Source organism: Rhipicephalus sanguineus, chromosome 7 (assembly GCF_013339695.2).
Source record: "Rhipicephalus sanguineus isolate Rsan-2018 chromosome 7, BIME_Rsan_1.4, whole genome shotgun sequence".
NCBI lineage: Eukaryota > Metazoa > Arthropoda > Arachnida > Ixodida > Ixodidae > Rhipicephalus > Rhipicephalus sanguineus.
The window spans coordinates 99107783-99128043 of record NC_051182.1 but is presented as its reverse complement, the minus strand read 5'-3'; the positions used below and the strand labels follow the sequence as shown (position 1 = coordinate 99128043).

Sequence of the window (20261 nt, the reverse complement as noted above, 5' to 3'; positions counted from 1 at the left end):
TTGCATTGTTCTGGCATGTACTTTGTGCACGCTCTGCTCACTCTCCCCCAACCAAAAAAACGGAGGAGGAGAAGAGAAAGCAAGTGCGGAAAAGAGGGAAAGGTAAAGAAAGGATTGGAGGGTGCTATTGAGGTGGCGTGCCGAATAGAGGAGTAAGGGGGAGGGGGAGAGAAAGAGTCACAGTTTCGCCGCAAGGGCGAAGCAATGATGCGATAGCAACAAATTGGAATGTCACACAAAGCACTGCAAGCAGCTCGAAACTTGCTGGGCACATACGATGTAAGAATGGCAGACTGGGCTTGTTCGTTTAACATATTTGAAGTTTAAGGCGCGAATAAGACACGGACGAAGATAAGGAACGCACACACGGTTGAGAGACGCCTCCGTGAGAGACGCTCCGTGTGTGTGTTCCTTATCTTCGTCCGTGTCTTATTCGCGCCTTAAACTTCAAATTTGCTGGGCACCGCTCAAGCACAAATGACGCATGAAAAGAACACACACAGGAGCAACGCGACCTAACTGTCACAGCTCGACACTTTCAGCGCGCTGCTCAAACACAAAACAGGACACATTCAAACAACGCACAGGTATACACAGAACGAGCGCGAACTATCAACTGTCACATTTAAACTAGCCCTATAACTTGGCTCTTCTAGCTAGCCGCTCACTCGTTTCGCCAGCGCGGCCGCTGCAACGAGCGAGGTCACCTTCGTGCAGTCTGTAGCTTCAACGCGAACTTTGCGAGGAAAGCTCAAAACGTACAAACCTCCCCCATCAAAAGATATGCGCGCGAGCGCGGGCGACCACACCCTGTATGTCAAAGTACAACTCGTAAGAGCACATCCCAAAGATGGACGACGCAAACGCAGCGTGGGCTATGACACAGCATGGCCGGCGTCTCGCATAACTTGAATTTCGTCCCCTTATAGCGTCCCGTGCGTTTGTCCAAACGCCGCCTGCGTTTGAACGAACTCTCAAATACTACTGCTCCTCCGAACACAAGAGCACCCTACCCAATGCAGCAACTAGCGGGGCGACGGCCTTAAAAGCCCCCTTCGTGTCACCTCGCGGGTTATTGCGAACATGCTAAAGCACCGCTGAGCTGTACGTACCGCCAGCGGTAAATGGTGCTAAAATAGCTCGCCGTTTGTAGGCTGGACAATGTATACTGCATGGCGGAATTTTCTAACGCAGCGCGTTGTGGAGCGAGGGGTCGCCGCCGGTTCGAATCCCCGGTCGCGCGTTTCGAAAAATTATTCGTCTGAATTATTTTTATTTGTGGCCTATATATATATATATATATATATATATATATATATATATATATATATATATATATATATATATATATATATATATATATATATATATATATATATACACGAGACATGTGTGTGTGTGGCTGTATGAGTTATGTGATTATCAGTGTATATATCATAATCATCACCCAGCACGTGGAGTACCATTTCAGGCGAATAGACAGGCTAACATCTCCAGGTTTTCATTAAAACATTTCTCTCTCTCTCTCTCTCATTCAAGGAGTCCTCAACAGTTATTGTCCATTTTCTTCTCCCCTCCTGCCCCCTCCTCAACAAATGCTCTGTTAATGTATTCGAACCACCTATGTATTACTGGCAATGATTGCGTGCGGCTACCTCGTACGAGGATGCGGGTTCGATTTCCGGCTCGAACCGGCACCTTTAAACGGTCAAAATGCAAGAACACCCACGTTCAGGAAACCCAGGTGGTATAAATTAACCCGAAGTGTACCACTACGCCGTGCTCATTGTATCGTACATCGTAGTTTAGGCGCGTAAACCCTCATAGGTACATTACTACCTGCATAAAAAACGTGTTATACAGATCTGTGACAAATGAGTTCACGCATGCGCGAATATTCCACTTCTTTCGCCCGCTACCATGTCACGTGTGGTTTACCTTTCGCAAATATCAACCACCTGAAAGAAAGCATCTTACGGCCGTCTTGCTGCGTTTTTCACTCGTCGTTTACGGACGCGTTGTTAACAGACCTTTACTGCCAGCTTTAACAACGAAGGTGTTAAAGCTCGCCGCCGAGCCGTCGTCATAGCAACCGCCCCAGTTTCTTACACCGTTGCTCAGGGGCATCGAGTTCAACACATTCAGATTGGCAAACTTTGCGCGTATTCCGGATCCGCCCGTCGCCGTCTCTCGGCTGCCGCTTCTTCGGACAAGCGCGCTGGATACAATCGCCGGCGTTGTGATTCCCGTGCTGCAGCACGACGAGCTGAGGATCGACCAGATTCGCTGTGCCAAGCTTTGCGCAACATAGCGCAAACTTCCCGCATTTTAGGGGCGAAGCTCCTAGGCGGCACCCGTTCGTACCTTGTAGTCGTAGTAGTGCGTAACCAGTCGTAACGCTAGTACCCGATCTTGACCTCCGAGGTGGTGCTGGTGGGAGATTTTTCCTGTGCGTTGTTGAACAATAAAAAATTCGCAGCGTGCGCGTTAACTAAAAGCCGAATTCTTCTGTCTCTCATTCCCCATTAGCAGCCATTGGCATGTTCCAGTAGGAAATGTTAGTAGAAGTAGAAGTGTAAGTGTTAGCTAAAAGCCGACTTCTTCTGTCTCTCATTCCCATTAGCAGCCATTGTTTACCTCCAAGGTAGTGCCTGGTGAGATTTCTCCTGTGCGTGTTTAAACAATGAAAATTTTGTTCAAAACGCCGTTGATTGACGAAATAAACCAACGAAAGACGCCAGATTTTTTATAAAAGCAAAACGAAAGAACGCCAGATGTTTCTAAAGCAAAACGAAAAGACGCCAGCTGCTTAACGAAAGACGTCAGATGTTTTCTAAAGCAATGGTTTTCTAAACAATGAAAATCACAGCGTACATGTAAAATTAAAGTGAGCTGCAAGTCGTCATAACTCATTGAACCTTTAGTATAAACGCGCCCGATCTCACGTCGGTGACGATGTACTCGGCAGAAATCACGGAAGATTCACGGTTTACCAATGAACCTCCGCAGCTTCGCCCACTCATCATCATTCACTCCGTGGATATGCTGTGATTTTTTTCCCTTTATTTTTCTTCCGCAGAACAGCAACTGCGCCAAATTCCTTATCAGAAGTTTTACAGGACAAGAGTTCATATGCCTTGATTCCAGAATCTGTTGATGCTAGCTATATTCATAAAAATTTGAAGGACGGTTGAGCGTCGCTTTTAAGTGTAGACCGCGATAGCGTAATCGGACCGTTTTCGTGTCGCCTTCCCAAACGCTAGCATGACTTCGCTTCTTGGTGTACACCTAAACCGTGCCGCGAGGAAAGCCAAAGTGCGGACGATCTCCAGCTCCTATATCTATGCATGCAGCGCGATGAAACACGGTTCAGCCTGCCACGCATAGTGGTTCTAATCATAAGAATCTTAATTTGGCTAGGAAAAATAGGTGTATGATATAACCACGTCTGTACCACTGACCGCAGAATGCAAAATTCAATTTTGCAACCGAGGCAAAACCACAACATCGTAGGTAAACAGCAAGAAGACTGAAACTTGGGCGAGTCGCTAATGCTTCATCTCGATCTGAGGCCTTAGTTTCGAAGAGAGTAGGGGGGGGGGGGGCGTCTCTCATCCACCCCTGAACCGCATACATTCGATGCCCTGATTGAGGGTTACGCTATGTTATATACAAGTAGCATAATGCGGCAATAAGCCTTAAGCAAACGATATTCAAATTTTGGTCACAGCAATGAAGGAATTAGCTTGTGTACTTTAGTGGTAAACTCGTAATCCACAATCAGTCCGGCTTAAATCTTTATCGAAGACTTTATTGGCTCGTTCACACAGATGTAAACAAGTACACAGAAACATGTGGCGTAAGCTGCGGCATTACCTAGTTTTTCGACATAATCTGCTGCAAAAAAGCAACACCCTTCTCACGCAGGTCAACAGAGGTTCGTCTAACGCCGTTGCTCCAGTCGCTGTTCTTCCGGCGCTGTGTTGGTTCAAGATAAAGCGCAAACTTCTTTCATCCCACATATGCAAGGGTGTCACATAAGTGGTGGGAACAGAGTATTTGTTGATTTCTTCAGACTTACCAAAGGTGGACTGAACGATATCTGCACAACCCGCCTGCATTGCTCAACTAGGACAACTCATCAATCGCAACCGCTATCTATGTAGGCCACTCTTGCCAGACAGCGGGATTTGCTGACCACGAGTACACATGTTTCATCACGCCGAGGTGCACGATAATGTGGGCACTGAGCCATTGCGCCCGGCTGAGTGGTAAATTCCTTTATACGGCTTAACAATTGGCCGAGATCGCCTTCAGCCGAGTGGATAAAGAAGGGGGAGGCCCTCTCATCGAGCCATATATACTACGCTCCGCAACAGTCGTTCGCCTTCACGTTATCGCCATGATGATGCGGAAGTCGTCGCTGCTCAGTTACGAGGCCTTTAGCTGGACGACCGTAGCGATTACCGTCGCCTACGTACTCTTCAGGTTGATCAGGTAAGTGTTTCTCGAAATATAAACGCATTTTTTCAAAGGCAGAAGAGCGACAAACGCGTTTGTTGATCACGTCAACTTGGAGCAGATAGTGATTTTCGAACTCCCACTCAAACATGTCCTTTAAACCAAGATGAATAGATAATTTGATGACCACCCACGCCATCGATCTCCAAGTTTGTCAGCGCATATTCTACAGGTGGCAGCAACTCCGATCACAGATCGGTCAAACTGCTCTGTGCTACGACATTTATGCGGCTTGAACTTTAGATAATTTGCCAACGCCGTATTTATGCAGCTCGAATCCTCTAATTTTTCCCCTTTCCAAAAGCTAACACAGCTACGTTGTTGAACGATCATACTCGGATAAGCAGTACAAATACAGATATAGTGAGGCAGAAAGAGAAAAACCTCGTCTCAGTTTATAATTTGGCATCATGCTCCTGCTCTGTCAAGCGTACCTACTGTCCACCTGTTGCACTATCCGGGCCTAATGTGCGCCCGTTTTGCGGCGATGCAAAATATTTACTCACGGTGAATATCTTGCACTCTTGAAGGCCTTCAAAATATCCGTTCAAGCGTATCACATAACATACAGAGTGATAATTATCTGATATTTTAGTATTTATACCGTGCGGACAAGGAGCTATTAAAATTTCAAAACTTGCTCGATCGTCAGAGATTACACACACACACACACACACACACACACACACACACACACACACACACACACACACACACACACACACACATATATATATATATATATATATATATATATATATATATATATATATATATATATATATATATATATATGAGAGTTGGCAGGCTCACTTGAGGGCATAGACTTCAGAATATGTCTGAAAATGTTTCTGCAGCCTAACCGCATGGTAAAATTACCTTCGTAATAATTGCAATATGCAAACGAAAGCTCTCCGCAGTACCTCAAGCGACTACATTGCACTACTTGAACGAGGGACATGTGCAAATGAGCCTCGTTGCCGACCTACAAGCTGTTGCTAAAGGCAATGATGACAACAAGGAGCCGTTCAGAAATCCAGCATGCTTGACTAGCTTCGTTCTTACAGCCGCAACGAGATTAATGTAATGGGTTCTACTCCCATACGCAGTTTATTAAGGAACCCTGTGTTTTACTAGTTAACAAGCTAAGAAACAATTTTCCCGTCGATGTTATTGCTGCTGACTATATATAGAAATAATGCACTTACAAAACAAATCAAAAATTTTATCTTAAGAAGGTGGCGCCCTGTTGAATGTGCAGCGGTGCACCCACCACATGAATTCACATTACGTGCCAGCGCTTGTCCATGGTGTGGTGCACGGCCGTCACTGCCACAAGTGACGTGGGAAGGCGAGGCAAGACCAAAGGAGGCAAATTTGCCTATATTACGCATTTAGTCTAGGGAGCCCTGGGAGATTCTTGCTCGACCAGGGCTGAATGTCTAAAGAGGCTTCTCGGACTAGGTGGAGCGTGTAGCCAGGATCACTGGAGTCTTAAATAGGGACCCACCTACCCGCTCTTTCCCATTCTACAACTTCCCTTATTCCCATTTCCCTGCCTTGAATAACAAATAAAGTTTGTCCACCACCATCTCACAGTTAATCTTACGAATTTTCATTGGTAAATTGACATTTTTTGAAACACATATTTGCGCACATGTGGGAACTATGTACAAGCAATACATCCACAAGTATATTGGCTATTTTCAATCTCTCGTTTTCTCTTCAAAATGGTGAAAGCGGTACTAGTGAAGCTGGCTTATGTCTCCCATTACGTTGCAACTCGTCATACTTGGCCAAGCTCCTGTCTTTCCTCTCTCACTTTACAATTTGAAAGGGTATTGGATAGATGGAACTTCATTGAAAAAATTCGGCAGATCCCACGTACCGTCGGAATCAATGTTATGCGAACCATGCGCAGGAAGGTAACTGTGTCGCAATTTTTCACATTGAGCGAAGCCTTACGGAATGACGCTAGAGAAATGTGCAGAATGGTATACGCACACACATATTTTGAAGAGTCGCACATGTGTTATATCACCAGTTATTTATAGTTGCTTAACGATGCCAACAGCAACATAAGTGTTACCAACACCAGACGCAGTAAGCTGATATGTAGTGCTTATAGTCGTCAATGCTCGATGGCGCGAATTCAAATAGCACAATGAAGGAACACAGATGCACAGGACTGGCGCTACTCGCAACTAAGCTTTATTTAGAAAAGTTTCTCTGGATATATACACAGCCGAGTGGCACGCGCAGGCGCACTGCACGTACGTTACAGTCACAGTAGCAGTTGTTAGAATTGCGTTACAGTTATTATGCTTATAATTATCCGTAATGACGGAGAACGCACGCACGTTTCACGAACCCGTGTGCATGTGTGGAAGGGGTTCTTGGCCGTTCTTCAATAAGGTCATCATCACCGTGATCGGTAAGCACCAGCAGCTGGACGGACTTGTTATAGGATCCGTTAGTGATCGCGGCTACGAACGGTCTAAGTGTACTGAAGTGCGAGGTATAATAGAGCTGGTGGAAACCGCGAATGGCTTTTACGAAGAAATGTTGTATGATGCCTCCTGTCCTGGACGAGGCACCGAGGTCTTGTGATGCCCTGTCCACATCCAAGCCGTCTTTCATGCCGTCTAAGAAGCAGGCATTGTTGTGTTTCGATAAATCAATGCTGAAGTCACCGGTAATCATGAGGGACATGGTCCTCTTGGCAGAGTTATTGCAGAAAGCATTCACCCCGGTTTTTGCGTAATCCACGTGGTCGACGTTGCGGACCACGTGGACGAGTGGATGGTAGCCCAGCCTCTTCCAGGGGTGCTCTGTCTTCAGCTCCCTAACTTTCCTTGCGTAGGCCGCTGTGGTGTAGTGGTTACGGTGCTCGGCTGCTGACCCGAAGGTCGCAGGTTCGATCCTGGCCGCGGCGGTCGCATGTCGATGGAGGCGAAATGGTAGAGGTCTGTGTACTCTGCGATGTGAGTGCACGTTAAAGAATACCAGATGCTCAAATTTTCAGGAGCACCTCCCTACGGCGTCTCTCATAATCATATCGTGGTTTCGGGACGTAAAACCTCAACAATTACTATCACTTTCCTTCCGTGTCAATGTGTATGTTCGCGGTTACTGCTTTGATTGAGACTGTTCCTGTGGCACATACCCGCATAAAATGAACTCTTGTATGCGCTTGTCCAAGTTCGTCTCTCTTAAAAACCTCAGCAGTGCCTTCGTCGCCTTCAGCTGTGATGTCTTCTGTTGACGGCATGCAAGAACTGTTTCAACAGACTGTGACAGAAATGTCGCGTACCACACAAGAGTGACCGACTGATTCTGTGTTTGCAGTGTGATGTGCTATCTTTCTATCTTTCTCTCTCTCTTTCCTCTCCATCTTTAATCTCCCCCACCCTTTCCCCATGTGTAGGGTAGCAAACCGGTTGTCCCATACTGGTTAACCTCCCTGCCTTTCCTTCTCTATTATTTCTTCTCTCTGGTATGCGGGTATGTGCCACACGTGTCTGAGAGAAAGAGTTTCATGACATGCGCGACAGGTATTTTGCTTTATTCATGTCATCACCAGTGACTCGTGTTCTTCATACACTCATCCTATGCTATGCAAGTTTTCGTATATTACAACCTATGGACACGACCGGGAGAGCGCCCAGACGTAGGCGGATAGATAGATAGATAGATAGATAGATAGATAGATAGATAGATAGATAGATAGATAGATAGATAGATAGATAGATAGATAGATAGATAGATAGATAGATAGATAGATAGATAGATAGATAGATAGATAGATAGATAGATAGATAGATAGATAGATAGATAGATAGATAGATAGATAGATAGATAGATAGATAGATAGATAGATAGAAACGCCCAAAGTGCCCGAGGTTCGCTAAGAAATGCTTCGCATTTAATAACCAATCTAAATATAATCGGGCCACTAGATGTCCGGGAAAGCCCTGACCGATATCTCTAGGCGGGCCCCGGCCACATGACTCAGCTGGTCATCCGAGCCAGTAGCCCGAAGAGAGGCCTTCCAAGAGGAAAAACAAAGGTTGGGAAAAGGGCCAACCGCGATGGGCTTGGGGCGGCTCCCCAAACAGTTGACAAGATTCGCCCGGAGCACCCAGCAGGTGGTGAAATATGGTTGATGGAGAGCGAAGAAAGATGTACGTGCAAGATAGGGGGAAATTAATTTCTTCTCTTGATCTTGCGCCAGACTGAGCTCCGGCTGGGGGTGAGGAAGTACCCAGGAGAAGATAATTCTTGTCTTTCGTACCTGGAATATGAGGCAATCTGATGGTCGGGGGACATTCTTTCTCATGGTCGTTTTATGGGTCTTGGGTGCGTGGTATTCCGGGGTCCGAAAGGAAACACTTCAGACATGCACAACGATGCGCTCATTCCCGGGGACACACGCACTCTCAAGTACGCATGTGAGGGTCACCTCATGGGGGAGCGAAGCGATGTTTCGTAAAATATGTACAACCGTGTTTGGTATTAGGCTTGAAGGAAGTATCGGTATCCGCTTTGGGAGGTCTGTAATGGTAGAGTCCGTGGGCCACATGCGCCACTGCTAGGGCTACTGCGGCCCCCTCAGCCACGTCGGCGTTAGCAGTTTCAGTTGACGCAGAGAAGTTAATGCGCCCGTCCTCCGTCATGGCAGACGACGAAGCAGCTTCTTCGAATTGGCCTACAGTGGCGTCGACGTGGAGGACGTCTTGGCGAAAGTTGTGCCACCGGGTGTAGTAATCAACCCGTGCCATGCGTCGGCCCAGGCGGCGGTGTGAATTGATGTTGCATGGCTATCATTTCAGTTACCAGTGATCCGCGACTACTAATGGAAATGCAGTGCCCATGATTTTTCGTTAGAACTCCTGCCGCTTGGCTCGTACCGCAGCGTTCACAACAGGTCCAACCTTGTGGGTTTTACGGGTAGCCACAGTGGTTGATTACTTCCATGTGCCTCCGTGATTTCCTGGACCGTATTATAGAATACTACAAAAGAAGCCACAAAACGTCGAAAAACGGAAAAAGCAGAGCGGCAGAAAACAGAGGCAGAGCGCAGAGACGTGGCACTAACAACTGGCGTTTATTTCGGAAAAACCTTCTCCCCCAGACCGTACGCCGCATGCGCAGATGACAAACAAAACCAAACAACCCAAAAGCCAAAAAGCACAAACAGCTAATCTAAGCAGATCACCTCTGTGCTAGAAACAAAAATTCTTTCCTGGTATAAGAAACCGAAGCCGCACTAACGCATTTGTCTGGACCAAGTTTCCAGATATGGAATGCCTCAATAATCTCCCGTTCTCGCTGCGTCTTAGCCTTACCTAATATTGTCACCTTATCAAACAGAGGCGAACAACCACACAACTTGCAGTGCAGCGGCAAGTTACCACCGGTGCCCGTGGGTAGAAGATTTTCATGCTCCCTCAACCTAACATTGACACATCGACCCAACTGTCCAACGTAAAACTTGTCACAACTTAAAGGGATGCAATACACCACACATGTGTTACACGCACAGTATTTTTTGACATGTATTATGTCACAAATCCTGCTCATCGTGCCACGCTGCACAACCTTCTTACAGAGACCCGCGAGTTTGCAGGGTGCAGAACAGACCAGTTTTACATCGCTCTTGGCCGCAACCTTTTTCAGTCTATGTGAAATGCCATGTATATACGGCACCTGGCTGTAACACCGCGTTCCCCGCTCATGCACTCGCCCCTGGAAAAATCGCGGCCGGCCTACTGGGGCGGCACGACGCGCTTTGCGTTTCCCTCTAGTCCGGCCGTGGTGTTCAATCACATTTTAACATGCCGCGGGATGGCGACCAAGTTCTGCGTCCAGTATGCGACGCTCTTCTGGCTATCACACCTAGTTCTCTGATTAGGCTTTCACCGTTAACTACTACACCACAAGCGTTTGTTTAATCATTTAGCAAGGACGTTAGTCGTCGGGATGGAGATGTACCACCAACCATCAAAGTGGGCACATCCACGTTAAACGGTGCTATAGCTGCTAGACATCAAAATACATTGTGCAAACTCTCTTATATCAATGTACAGTAAACATTCAGTTAGTTCTGTAAGGGCACGCTTTACTTTCGTGTTATTCCGATTCCTATGACGGGGGAATCAACTATGTTTTTTATGCTTAACTCGAAAACGGCTCTTGTTCGGACCGTCTCTCATTTGGGATGTAATAGGGTCTCCTTAATATGCAGGGGAACATCGGCGCCAATACTTTGGGCGAAAACCAAACTGAGTGTTGGGCAAGAAATCCTCAGCTCCTAAATCCGGTTGTAGTCACTCGGGAATGACTTCCTCAAAAGTTTGCCTACACAGCTCGCGAGGGAGACTGGTCGTAAATTCTGGTGCAGTGATTTCTCCGGTTTGTGAATCAGATAATTCAGGGCGAGTTTCCAATCGCATGATAGCGCACCTTCGCTCCAGTATTCGTTAAAAGTATCTGTGAGCTCCTGCAGATATATTCATTTGAGTTACGGGGTCGTATATTGTCTGGCCCAGCCCTGGCGGAGTGTCACTACTGTTATAAGCAAGGGTCCGTTTTCCTTCCGGGAGCATCCTAGTTTGCGCCCTAGTTTGCATCCGGATCGGGGAATTTTAAAGGGGTTGTCTTCGGATCTGCCGCTACGGGGTGAGGAATATATGTTTCGATGAGTGCTACGATATCCATAATTTTTTTCTAGATGGAGATTAGCTTTTGGCCAGCATTGTAAATGAGGGTTTTTGTGGATTCAGGATCTGAAAGCGCCCTAAGGATGTCCGACGTACATTTCGTGCCCAGCGTTCCTATCAGGGTGCGACAACAACTTGCCCGATTTGCTCTATCTGTCTGGATGGCATAGTGTGCAGACTCCTCCATAATTTCAGCGATACGGAGGCAAAGTTTGCGGTTTAGTCTTGGGCGCTTTCATTGTTTGCAAAGGCTTCGACTGGCCTCCCACAGATGAAGGACGTGGGGGCTAAGTTGGGGGGATTACTTGGTGTTGTAATTTTAGATGCGGAGCATTTCTTAGTCGCACCTGCGGCGTGGGCGGCGCCTTCCACACCCCCACTGCGCATGCTCGGCTCGTCTAGTGCCAGCAGCAAGCCTCTCCTCTCCCTCCTCTCCCTCCCTCTCTCTTCTCCGTCCCTCCCTTCTCTCCCTCGAACGCGGGCGGTGTGTATATAAGCGGCGGAGCGCGCGTTTGGAATTCTGTCAAGGGCGTCTTTACTTGGCTTTCGCTTGACTTGACGCTTTGCTTGACTCGAGTAGATGCGATGGAAGCAACAGTACCTTCAATCAGCGTGCCACCACTCGTTGAAGGCAACGTTACCCCACCCTCACCGTCGTCGGCGTCAACAACAGCAAGCGATGCAAAAGACAAGGCTGCGAAGAGACGAGCATACCACGCTGAACGCAGTCGTTTGAAGCGAGCTGCGGACCCAGAACTTCGTGCAAGCTGGAGCCGTTCAAGTCGTACTTGGTGTGTGCATCGTGTAACAATTAAGCATTTCCAAACCATACCCAATTACGCAACATTCACGCGGTACCCCCACCACTCTGCGACGCATTTACTCGAGTTCCCCCCGTGGGAAGATGCGGGCGACTTTTTTCACGACCTTTTCTTTCCACGCAGGTCCCGCCAAAAGACATTCAACTACTTCAAAGAAATAGGAATACCGGGACCGGAGCCAAGCCTAATATGGGGAAATCTTGCCGAGTACCACAAGAAGGTATCACCCTCTCGCTGAAGGGATCCGTAAAACTTCTAACTTGACACATTGTCAAAGTTAGCTTGAGGCTTCTAAAGCGAATGCTTTTTTTTTTTAAGTCGAAAGGCTTATATATCGCATGAGTAAAAAAAAAATCCGCCGCAGTAAAAGTCAGCACGAGTGATCCAAACAAGTCACAATGAGAAAATTTACCGGGATGTCGTCGATCACTTCGTGTTGTGACGTTGTAACGTCCTAAATCAGGTAAATTTGTGACGTCCTATACTGGCGTCATCTGAGAACGTCATCACAGACACGGGAACATGGCGGAAGGTGATTCGATCGCGGTATTGTAACACCGGGTGAGGCGCGGACAACATGGGGGGTGGGGGGGTGAGAGAGGTGAACAATGGGATCGACAAAGGAAGTCAAAGCAATTTAATGAGTGCCTGCTAGAGCGCCTGTCTCAATAGGCACCGTTCACCGTCCAGAAGGCGCAGTTTAGCTCCCATTTGGACTGCCGAGTGCTGCAAACATTGTCCGCCCACTCGTGGTGGTTGCCTTGAGAGGGCTGACACCAGCAGGCGCAGACAAGGAACCAGCAATCACCTCTCAGTGGCTGCATGTGAAGCCTGCACCTGCTGCATTTCGCAGCCGGCTTTGGGCGGTATAAAAAGGTTATACTTGGAGCGGTCAGACCATTGCACTGCGCAGCGATGGCCGTAAAAGGCGGCGAGCGCACACTTGAAAGAAGCTAAAGTGCGGAGGTTCCAGAGCTGGTGCTAGCCAACATGACCGGTCCCATGTGTGCGTTGTTTCCGCTGTCGCGCTTTGCCATTCACCATATTGATATCGACCTAATAACTTTGTGTACATGCTCATTGATTCTGTTCTTGTCCTTTTCTTACATGATCGTATTTGAAAATGTGATTGAGATTGAATTTTATATATAAATATTGTACTCGCTAATTAAACTACAACATGCAATATCTGTAACGGATCCTTAACTAACCATATCGGCTACGGATCCGGATGTTTTCGCAAAATTTTTTGTAAATCATTTCAGTGAAGTAAAACATTCTTCATCAACCTCCTCCCGCCTAATATTCCAGCTCGGGTTATCTCACAGATGCGTGACACAACGCGCAGTGTTTGTGCAACGCTATATTCGCAGTTGTTGCTGCATATTTTTGTAAGCTAATAGCACACATCCTGCAGGGGTTCGTGCACGCCATCACAGATTGGTGCGCGAAATATGGCGACGTATTCGGGTAAGTGTGTTACTGTTCTGAATGGCGTAAATGTTATTTTCTAGATACACATGCAGCAGCAGCTGACATTTAACAGAAATATTTTATGTTCCTATAACTGTATTACCCGCAAGTACTTTACTGGCATAATGGCTGAAACCACTTCAATAGAATTCGCCGCATATCTGATAAATAACTGAATTATCTCAATTGTAAGAAGCAACGTCTACAGTGGTGGTATAAATTCGCCATGCGAAGTTCTTGAAAATTTGCATATGAGAATATTTTCAACACGACGTTCACAGTTTGACGAATTCACTAAAAGAGCTTGTGTAGATGGCATTTTTTTGGATAAATTTAAGCGGTAATATTCTGCAAACTTATAACACTTCCTATGGCTATTTTGTAAAAGTAGAACTCAAAATTTCTTGTATACTTCATAGCACTGCCTAAAATATGCACTTTTTCGGATTAAATAGGTGCAGTTTGTATACCTTCACCTATTCTTTATTACGGGGATAAGAAGCCTAAACTTATTCAGCTATACTATACCAATTTTAGCTGCATAAATGTTGACCAAAATTCCTGCCCTTTATCCGATAGATTTCATTGCTTCTTTATTTAAACAGAACTCACCGTATTAAGTTAGAGGCTTTCAATGGTAACCTATAGGAGGGTAGCGAATTGGGCGAGTTGGAAAATGCTCATGATGGTTAGCGCAAACGCGACACAGACGAAAGAAGAAGAAACAACGACACAAGCGCTAGCGCTTGTGTCGTTGTTTCTTCTCTTTTCGTTTGTGTCGCGTTTGCGCAAACCATCGTGAGAATGGTAACCTAGACGACCACATTTTTTGTGCAAATATATAAGTGGGCTAAAGGTACTAAAAATATAGTGAAGCTTAATATTCGCTTAACCACATACTTATCCACCTTCCGATACACATGTCCGCTCCTATTTCGGCCGCGTCGGCTGCTTTTCGATGAAGGTAAAATGCTAGAGGCTCGTGTGCTTAGATTTAGGTGCACGTCAAAGAATCTCAGGTGCTCGAAATTTCTGGAGCCCTCCCCTACGGCGTTTTTCATCATCACATCTTGGTATTAGGACTTAAAACCTCAACACTTCGTTGGCACGTCCGTGCCGGGATGCTCCACTACGTCGCCATATTTTTGGGATTCTTCGTTGTTATGTACATCTGTTTGTTTGATGCACATTTTGCTATCGCTTTAGCACATTTCTTGTGTTATTAAAGGTTCGATGAAATCACGAGGTGATACAGTTCAGCATCTGCTCATGCAAGCTAATATTTATCAATTTATTTTTTATCGCCGTTGACGATGGAACAAAAAGAAAGCCTAAAATATTTATTATACGTCTGTATATTCCGCGGTACTGAGAAAAATTATCCAGTTGTTCGCTAGTTTCCTTTTGAAAGCCAATCAGCCTTACGCTGTGATTTTTTCCGCTCATTTGTCTGTTGTTTCTTATAGTCGTTATAATACAACGTTCACAATAACAGAAAATTAGCCGCTCGAAATGATATTGTCTCCTTTAAAAAGCACAGCAATTTTAAGTTTACACGACTCCTTCATCATTTAAAAAAAAGCGGGCAATATTTTCACTATTTTCTCACAAAGCGCATATTACTTCTTTCTTGTCCGGTCGATCTTGTAATATTCTTTGTTTTTTACAGATTTTACAATGGCGATCTTCCAATGTTGGTTGTCAAAGACTTGGACTTTCTGTCTTACGTATTCGTGAAAAACTTCAAGAACTTCACCGACAGAGGTGTAAGTCTAGCATTATAAGCAACGCAATAGTAAGTAAGGCCGCTTTGCTGTCTCCAGGATGACACAATTATCGTTGCCACGAGGAGAGAGGAGCCATATAGTAGAGCAAGCGCGTCAGTTGGCAGAAATTTTGTGACTTTAGTGGCATATCGGACGAATAGCTTACGTCAATCACCGCAAGCAATGGGCCTTACATTGTACGTTTTTCGCGTAGCATTTCAGTAAATCCGTACGCGTTCACATTACACGAAAAAGCCACACAGATACCACAAGCGCACAAGCATGTCAACAACCCATTTCTATACAATTTATAGTAGAGAGTGTAAACCATAAGTCAGTTTCAGATCTCTTTAGTGCATGAACTCGGAAGAGCGTAACTTATTTGCAGCGCACCAGAGACTATGAATTTTATGCATTTGGTTCGCTTTTACTTATCGGTATTAGTCTGTTAAAGCCTCCGAATGTGTTGTATTCAAATTCTTTCTTCGTTTGTTAGATCATCATGCGAACAGACCAAGAGCATGCCGTCCTAAATAACAGCATCCTACATGCCAAAGGAGCAGAGTGGAAGAGAACGCGAAGCTGCATATCACAGGCTTTTACTACCAACAAGCTGAAGCAAGTAAGCGATTTTTGTTTGTTTGTTCATATATTTGTTACTAAGTACTCAAGGCGCAAGCAGGGTGGGAAAATTAAATTAAACCAAAAGAAAAATACAAAAAAGAACTTGCAGTATTGCAAGTACAATATTAACGTTATTTCAATGGACAACAAAGCTTACAGTAACAATGTATTCGTCGAATAACGTTATTGCTAGAGGCTGGATTTTTAGGCATTAAAAAGCGTGTTTTAGGCGCCAAAAATAGGCAGGCAAAACAACGTTTTAGGTCTCCAATGTCATAAATATGGGCACAATCACTTTTCACGTCAACGCAAACTATTTCTAGCGAAGACGTGCGCGACCTCTAACTATGACAGGAAAACAAAACAAATGCTATTGTTTGGGATGGCACAACGACGCCAACAGTTGAACATAGCAGTGCAACTTTCCTACTAGTGGCGATCAATAGAGTTTTTTAGTCCGCAAGCATACTGCACTAGAGCACGCTGTTTTCAGCAACTGACTAGCCGCCATTAGTTGGGAAACTGCATAGCAGGAAAGCTAGTTTTGATCTTTTGAAAAGGGTCTATTTACTTTCAACAAGCACACTGCTCACATTAATGTTCAATAGCCCCTGTCGCTTAGCCGTGCGTCACATATAGAGAAAGAGACATGAAAAATAATACTTGAAAGCTGGGAATACTGATTTAAAAAGAGCTACTTTATGTCTGACTAACGCAATTAAATTAAGGCACAGCACAAATAGACATATAGAAAATGCTATAGAGACGATGATTTAATAAAAAATTGACGTCTTCTTACATGAGGACTGCAAGGTGTGAATCTGGCCATTTTCTTATATACAATGACATCATCCGAATTGTGCAGGCAAGGCGTCCCAACACTGCCAAATAAACTTCCGCCCATTTGAAGTGCACATGTTTGAAGGAATCTGTTTGGAGAGCCCGTGGAATGTAGTCTAACAATCAATACGAAAACTGTGGAAACAATAGCCAATTACCACCATCTCCAGATTCACAATTGTACCTCCTGGCACTGAGAATGAGCTCGTACGCTGAGAAGGAACACTAGACGCCCACAGATGTTATTGGAGTGCAGTTGTACTCGGGAACACTCAATGGCTTCAACGACACTGGGATTCTAGGGTGCTCACGAGCAAGGACACTTGGAACTTTTTTAAGAACAGAAATTCCCTCGTTCTCATTCCAGACCACCTGTAACTTCGCACGTGCCAGGAACGTGATGTTGGCGCACAGGCAGGCGAGGTCCCCTTGCAGGCTATCCACAGAGAGGACAGCCTTTAGCCTTGCTGACTGTAGCCCTCTCGTCACCTGAAAAACCGTCATTCCAGACCTTCATAATGGTGTTATAGTAGCGCAAAAAAGAAAAAGGAAAGGGGGTAGCCTGTTGGGGGGAGGGGGGGGGTTGAAGGAGGTGTGTTTTTGTTCTGGTTTTTGCTTTTTGCCTTGCCCACGATGCGCATGCGCGGGAATTACTCGAGCGTCAAGTTTAGATATACTTTCTGTTCAAGCAATATAGCTTTCAGTTGTGAGTAAGCGCTTGTGGTGTTCACTTTCTTGTCTTCGTCTTTTTACATTATTACACCATTATGAATCAGTACCAACTAGCTCGCCTTTCCGTTTTGCTGCCAGACCTTCATGTCCGAAAAGTAGCAGTTGTAATACTCAAAAGCTTCCTGCCATGTTCCCAACATGTGACGATCGGCTCTGGCGGAATGGTACTTCTTCTTGAACGAGCGCATGCGAGAGGGTGCCAATTTCGTCTAACCTTATGGCTATGAAGCGTTGAGTACAGCCGTGCAGGATGATGTATTTGCAAACAACGCTTCACTGCAAGAAAGTGTGCGACGTTCCAGTCAACTCGATGTTGTCATCAGTGTATACAGGAACTTTGAAGCTTCCCGTCGTTTTCCTAACAGGCGCATTTCATCTTTGTTGGCCACCACCAAAGTAGTAGGGTGACCCCTTCTAGCAGAAGCGTACTTTCGGCAAAACTATCATCATCTTTATTTTTTGTTTCCTCCACTTGAAGTTTCTGCCTGTGCGTTGTGTAAAAGTGTGCAGAAGGTTGCGAAACATTCGAAAGGGCAGACTGATGGGATAGTTGGTGTTGCATAATTTAGGCAGTACCGCAAAGGATCGCACGGCGGAGACACAGCGCTAACAACTGCGTTTATTGCACGTGATGCACGATGTAGAGTACTCACGGAATGAAACGCAAAAATTTAGGGCTAAGCAGTGCACCTAGGATTGTGTGCTCCCCTCTCCCCCTTTTTCTTTGGCGCGCTGTCGTATATATACATGATCACGGGCAATAAACATTGAGTTCTTAGCGCTGTGTCCCGTCCTGCTCTTTCGCCATTCGTGCGATTATTTGCTCTGCTGCGTGAATAAGGCAAATGCTGGTCACTTTCGACAGCTTTGTGACAATAACATTTCTCTAAATAACCCCACTTATTTTCAGATGATGGAACACCTCGTAGAATCGGCGGATTTGTTCATAGAAACGCTGGGAGACTTGGCAGACGCTGGACGAGAACTGGCCATCCACGAACCATTGCAAGGTCTCGCCATGGACTACACCGGCCGAGCTGCTTTCGGATTAGACTGCTGCTTTCAGCGGAACCTCTCACACCCATTCATGCAGACCGCACGCGAGGTCGTACACGGCGTCATGACTGGACCTTTTCACATGATAGCCCGTGAGTAGGTCGACCCTAATGAGACCTCCGGCGATCCACTTCATGCCAAAAGCTGTGCGTCGTTTAATAGAGATTGTGCACGCCAAATGCACTGTAAACAGCCATTTATGAGTACGTCCTATCCATCGCTTCTCGATCACATTGAAGCTTTCGTTAGCAAAAAAGTGTTCAACATTCGGCGAGTTGGGGTTTCGACATTGACATCTAGCTTACATCACTGTGTAGAACTGCATTCTTAGAACTGCATCGCTACCATATTTTCATAATTCAAGTTTGTTTTGCATGGTTATTAACACGCTACTAATGTGCCTCTCTTGACCGTTTTTTTTCGCGCCATTTTTTTTGCGCTTCCTTCACTTGTATATTTCGTCCATCTTGGACTGTATTGTTTTCTCTTTAATGTATTGGTTTCCATTAGTTTGTTTTGTATTGCTTTATTTTTTAATTTGGTTTGTTTATATACGTACATTTTGTATAATGCCCCCTTTACTCAATGTTCCTCCTGGGCGTGTCAGATACTTTCAAAATAAATAAATAAATAAATAAATAAATAAATAGTGCAACGAAACAGCGCCACACCAAAAAAGGCACGAACAAATTTCTCCAGAGAGGTTGTCTCAGCCTACACAGCCCTTCATTCACGCCATAACTCTTTCGTGCTCCATAAGTTTGTACAGGCAGTTAAAAACGCTTAATCTGCGTCGCAACTGTACACGCATGCGCTTGTAGAAATTTCACGCTTTTTAAGATGTCCCAATCACCCATTGTCAGCAATGCTTAGCTATTCAGTAAGTACAGCAATATCATGTTTTCATTTCTCTCCTGACAGATTGCACAAGTACACTGGCCGATATAGTAGCCCCTATACTCTGGCTAAACGAAAAGTTTGGATCCTTCACCTTCAGCATCTTCGGAGAAGAAACCAAGAAGGTTGTTGAAATGAGGCTCCGCAACCCGGAGGTAAGGAACGTCTTCCGCGTTCTTCAAACGTAATGGCTGACGGCATAAAACGAGGTCTTACGTAACAGGGCAGCTTTATTCCTTTTTTCTGCTGTACTGTGCCGCCTTGCGATAATTTCTCGTAGCAATACGAGTCGATGAAAACATGCGTATCTGAATGCCCTTTGTTTTGTTCCAATGTGCTTGATGAAAGAGAAATGCCTAAGGTAATGTCACTTTTGCTCTAAGACTGACACGCAACGAAAACAAGAACCTCACACGTTGTCCCTTCAATCTAGCGATTCTAGTTCGGTCGCAATATGCGATCATATCATGCGATCAGTATGCATAATGTGTCAAATCAATAAGTTCACTTAAATCACCAGTGTTCTGTTTGTGCGCTATTTCGAAGTTACGAAGTACTGCTGCTGCTTGTCCAGCAGCTGCTACTTGATGCTGTTGTCTGTTGTACTCTACCGTGACACCTTTCACAAGTAACTTCGACGTTTCAGTGAAGTGGTGTGTGCTCTCTTTCCATGCACACCAACTTACTGAGCGACTTAGCATTTTTCATACATAGAATGGTGCTGACGTATGAAGACCACAATGCACTTCTCCCGTAGTCAACAGCCGCTTTTAGTTTTCACGTTGCCACCGGCCACTAGCAAAGGAAAT

General features: G+C 45.4%; 1 protein-coding gene across 1 annotated transcript in view; it reads left to right on the top strand.

Annotated features, from left to right (window-relative positions):
* Positions 1-4332: 4332 nt before the first annotated feature.
* Positions 4333-20261, top strand: part of LOC119399658 (cytochrome P450 3A8) — a 32000-nt gene continuing 16071 nt past the window's right edge. Inside the window, exons 1-7 of the mRNA XM_037666473.2 lie at positions 4333-4497; positions 12188-12284; positions 13482-13534; positions 15207-15303; positions 15800-15925; positions 18410-18647; positions 19477-19607. Coding sequence (XP_037522401.1) covers positions 4403-4497; positions 12188-12284; positions 13482-13534; positions 15207-15303; positions 15800-15925; positions 18410-18647; positions 19477-19607 — 837 coding nt within the window. The 5' untranslated portion in view covers positions 4333-4402. The remainder of the gene's footprint in view (positions 4498-12187; positions 12285-13481; positions 13535-15206; positions 15304-15799; positions 15926-18409; positions 18648-19476; positions 19608-20261) is intronic.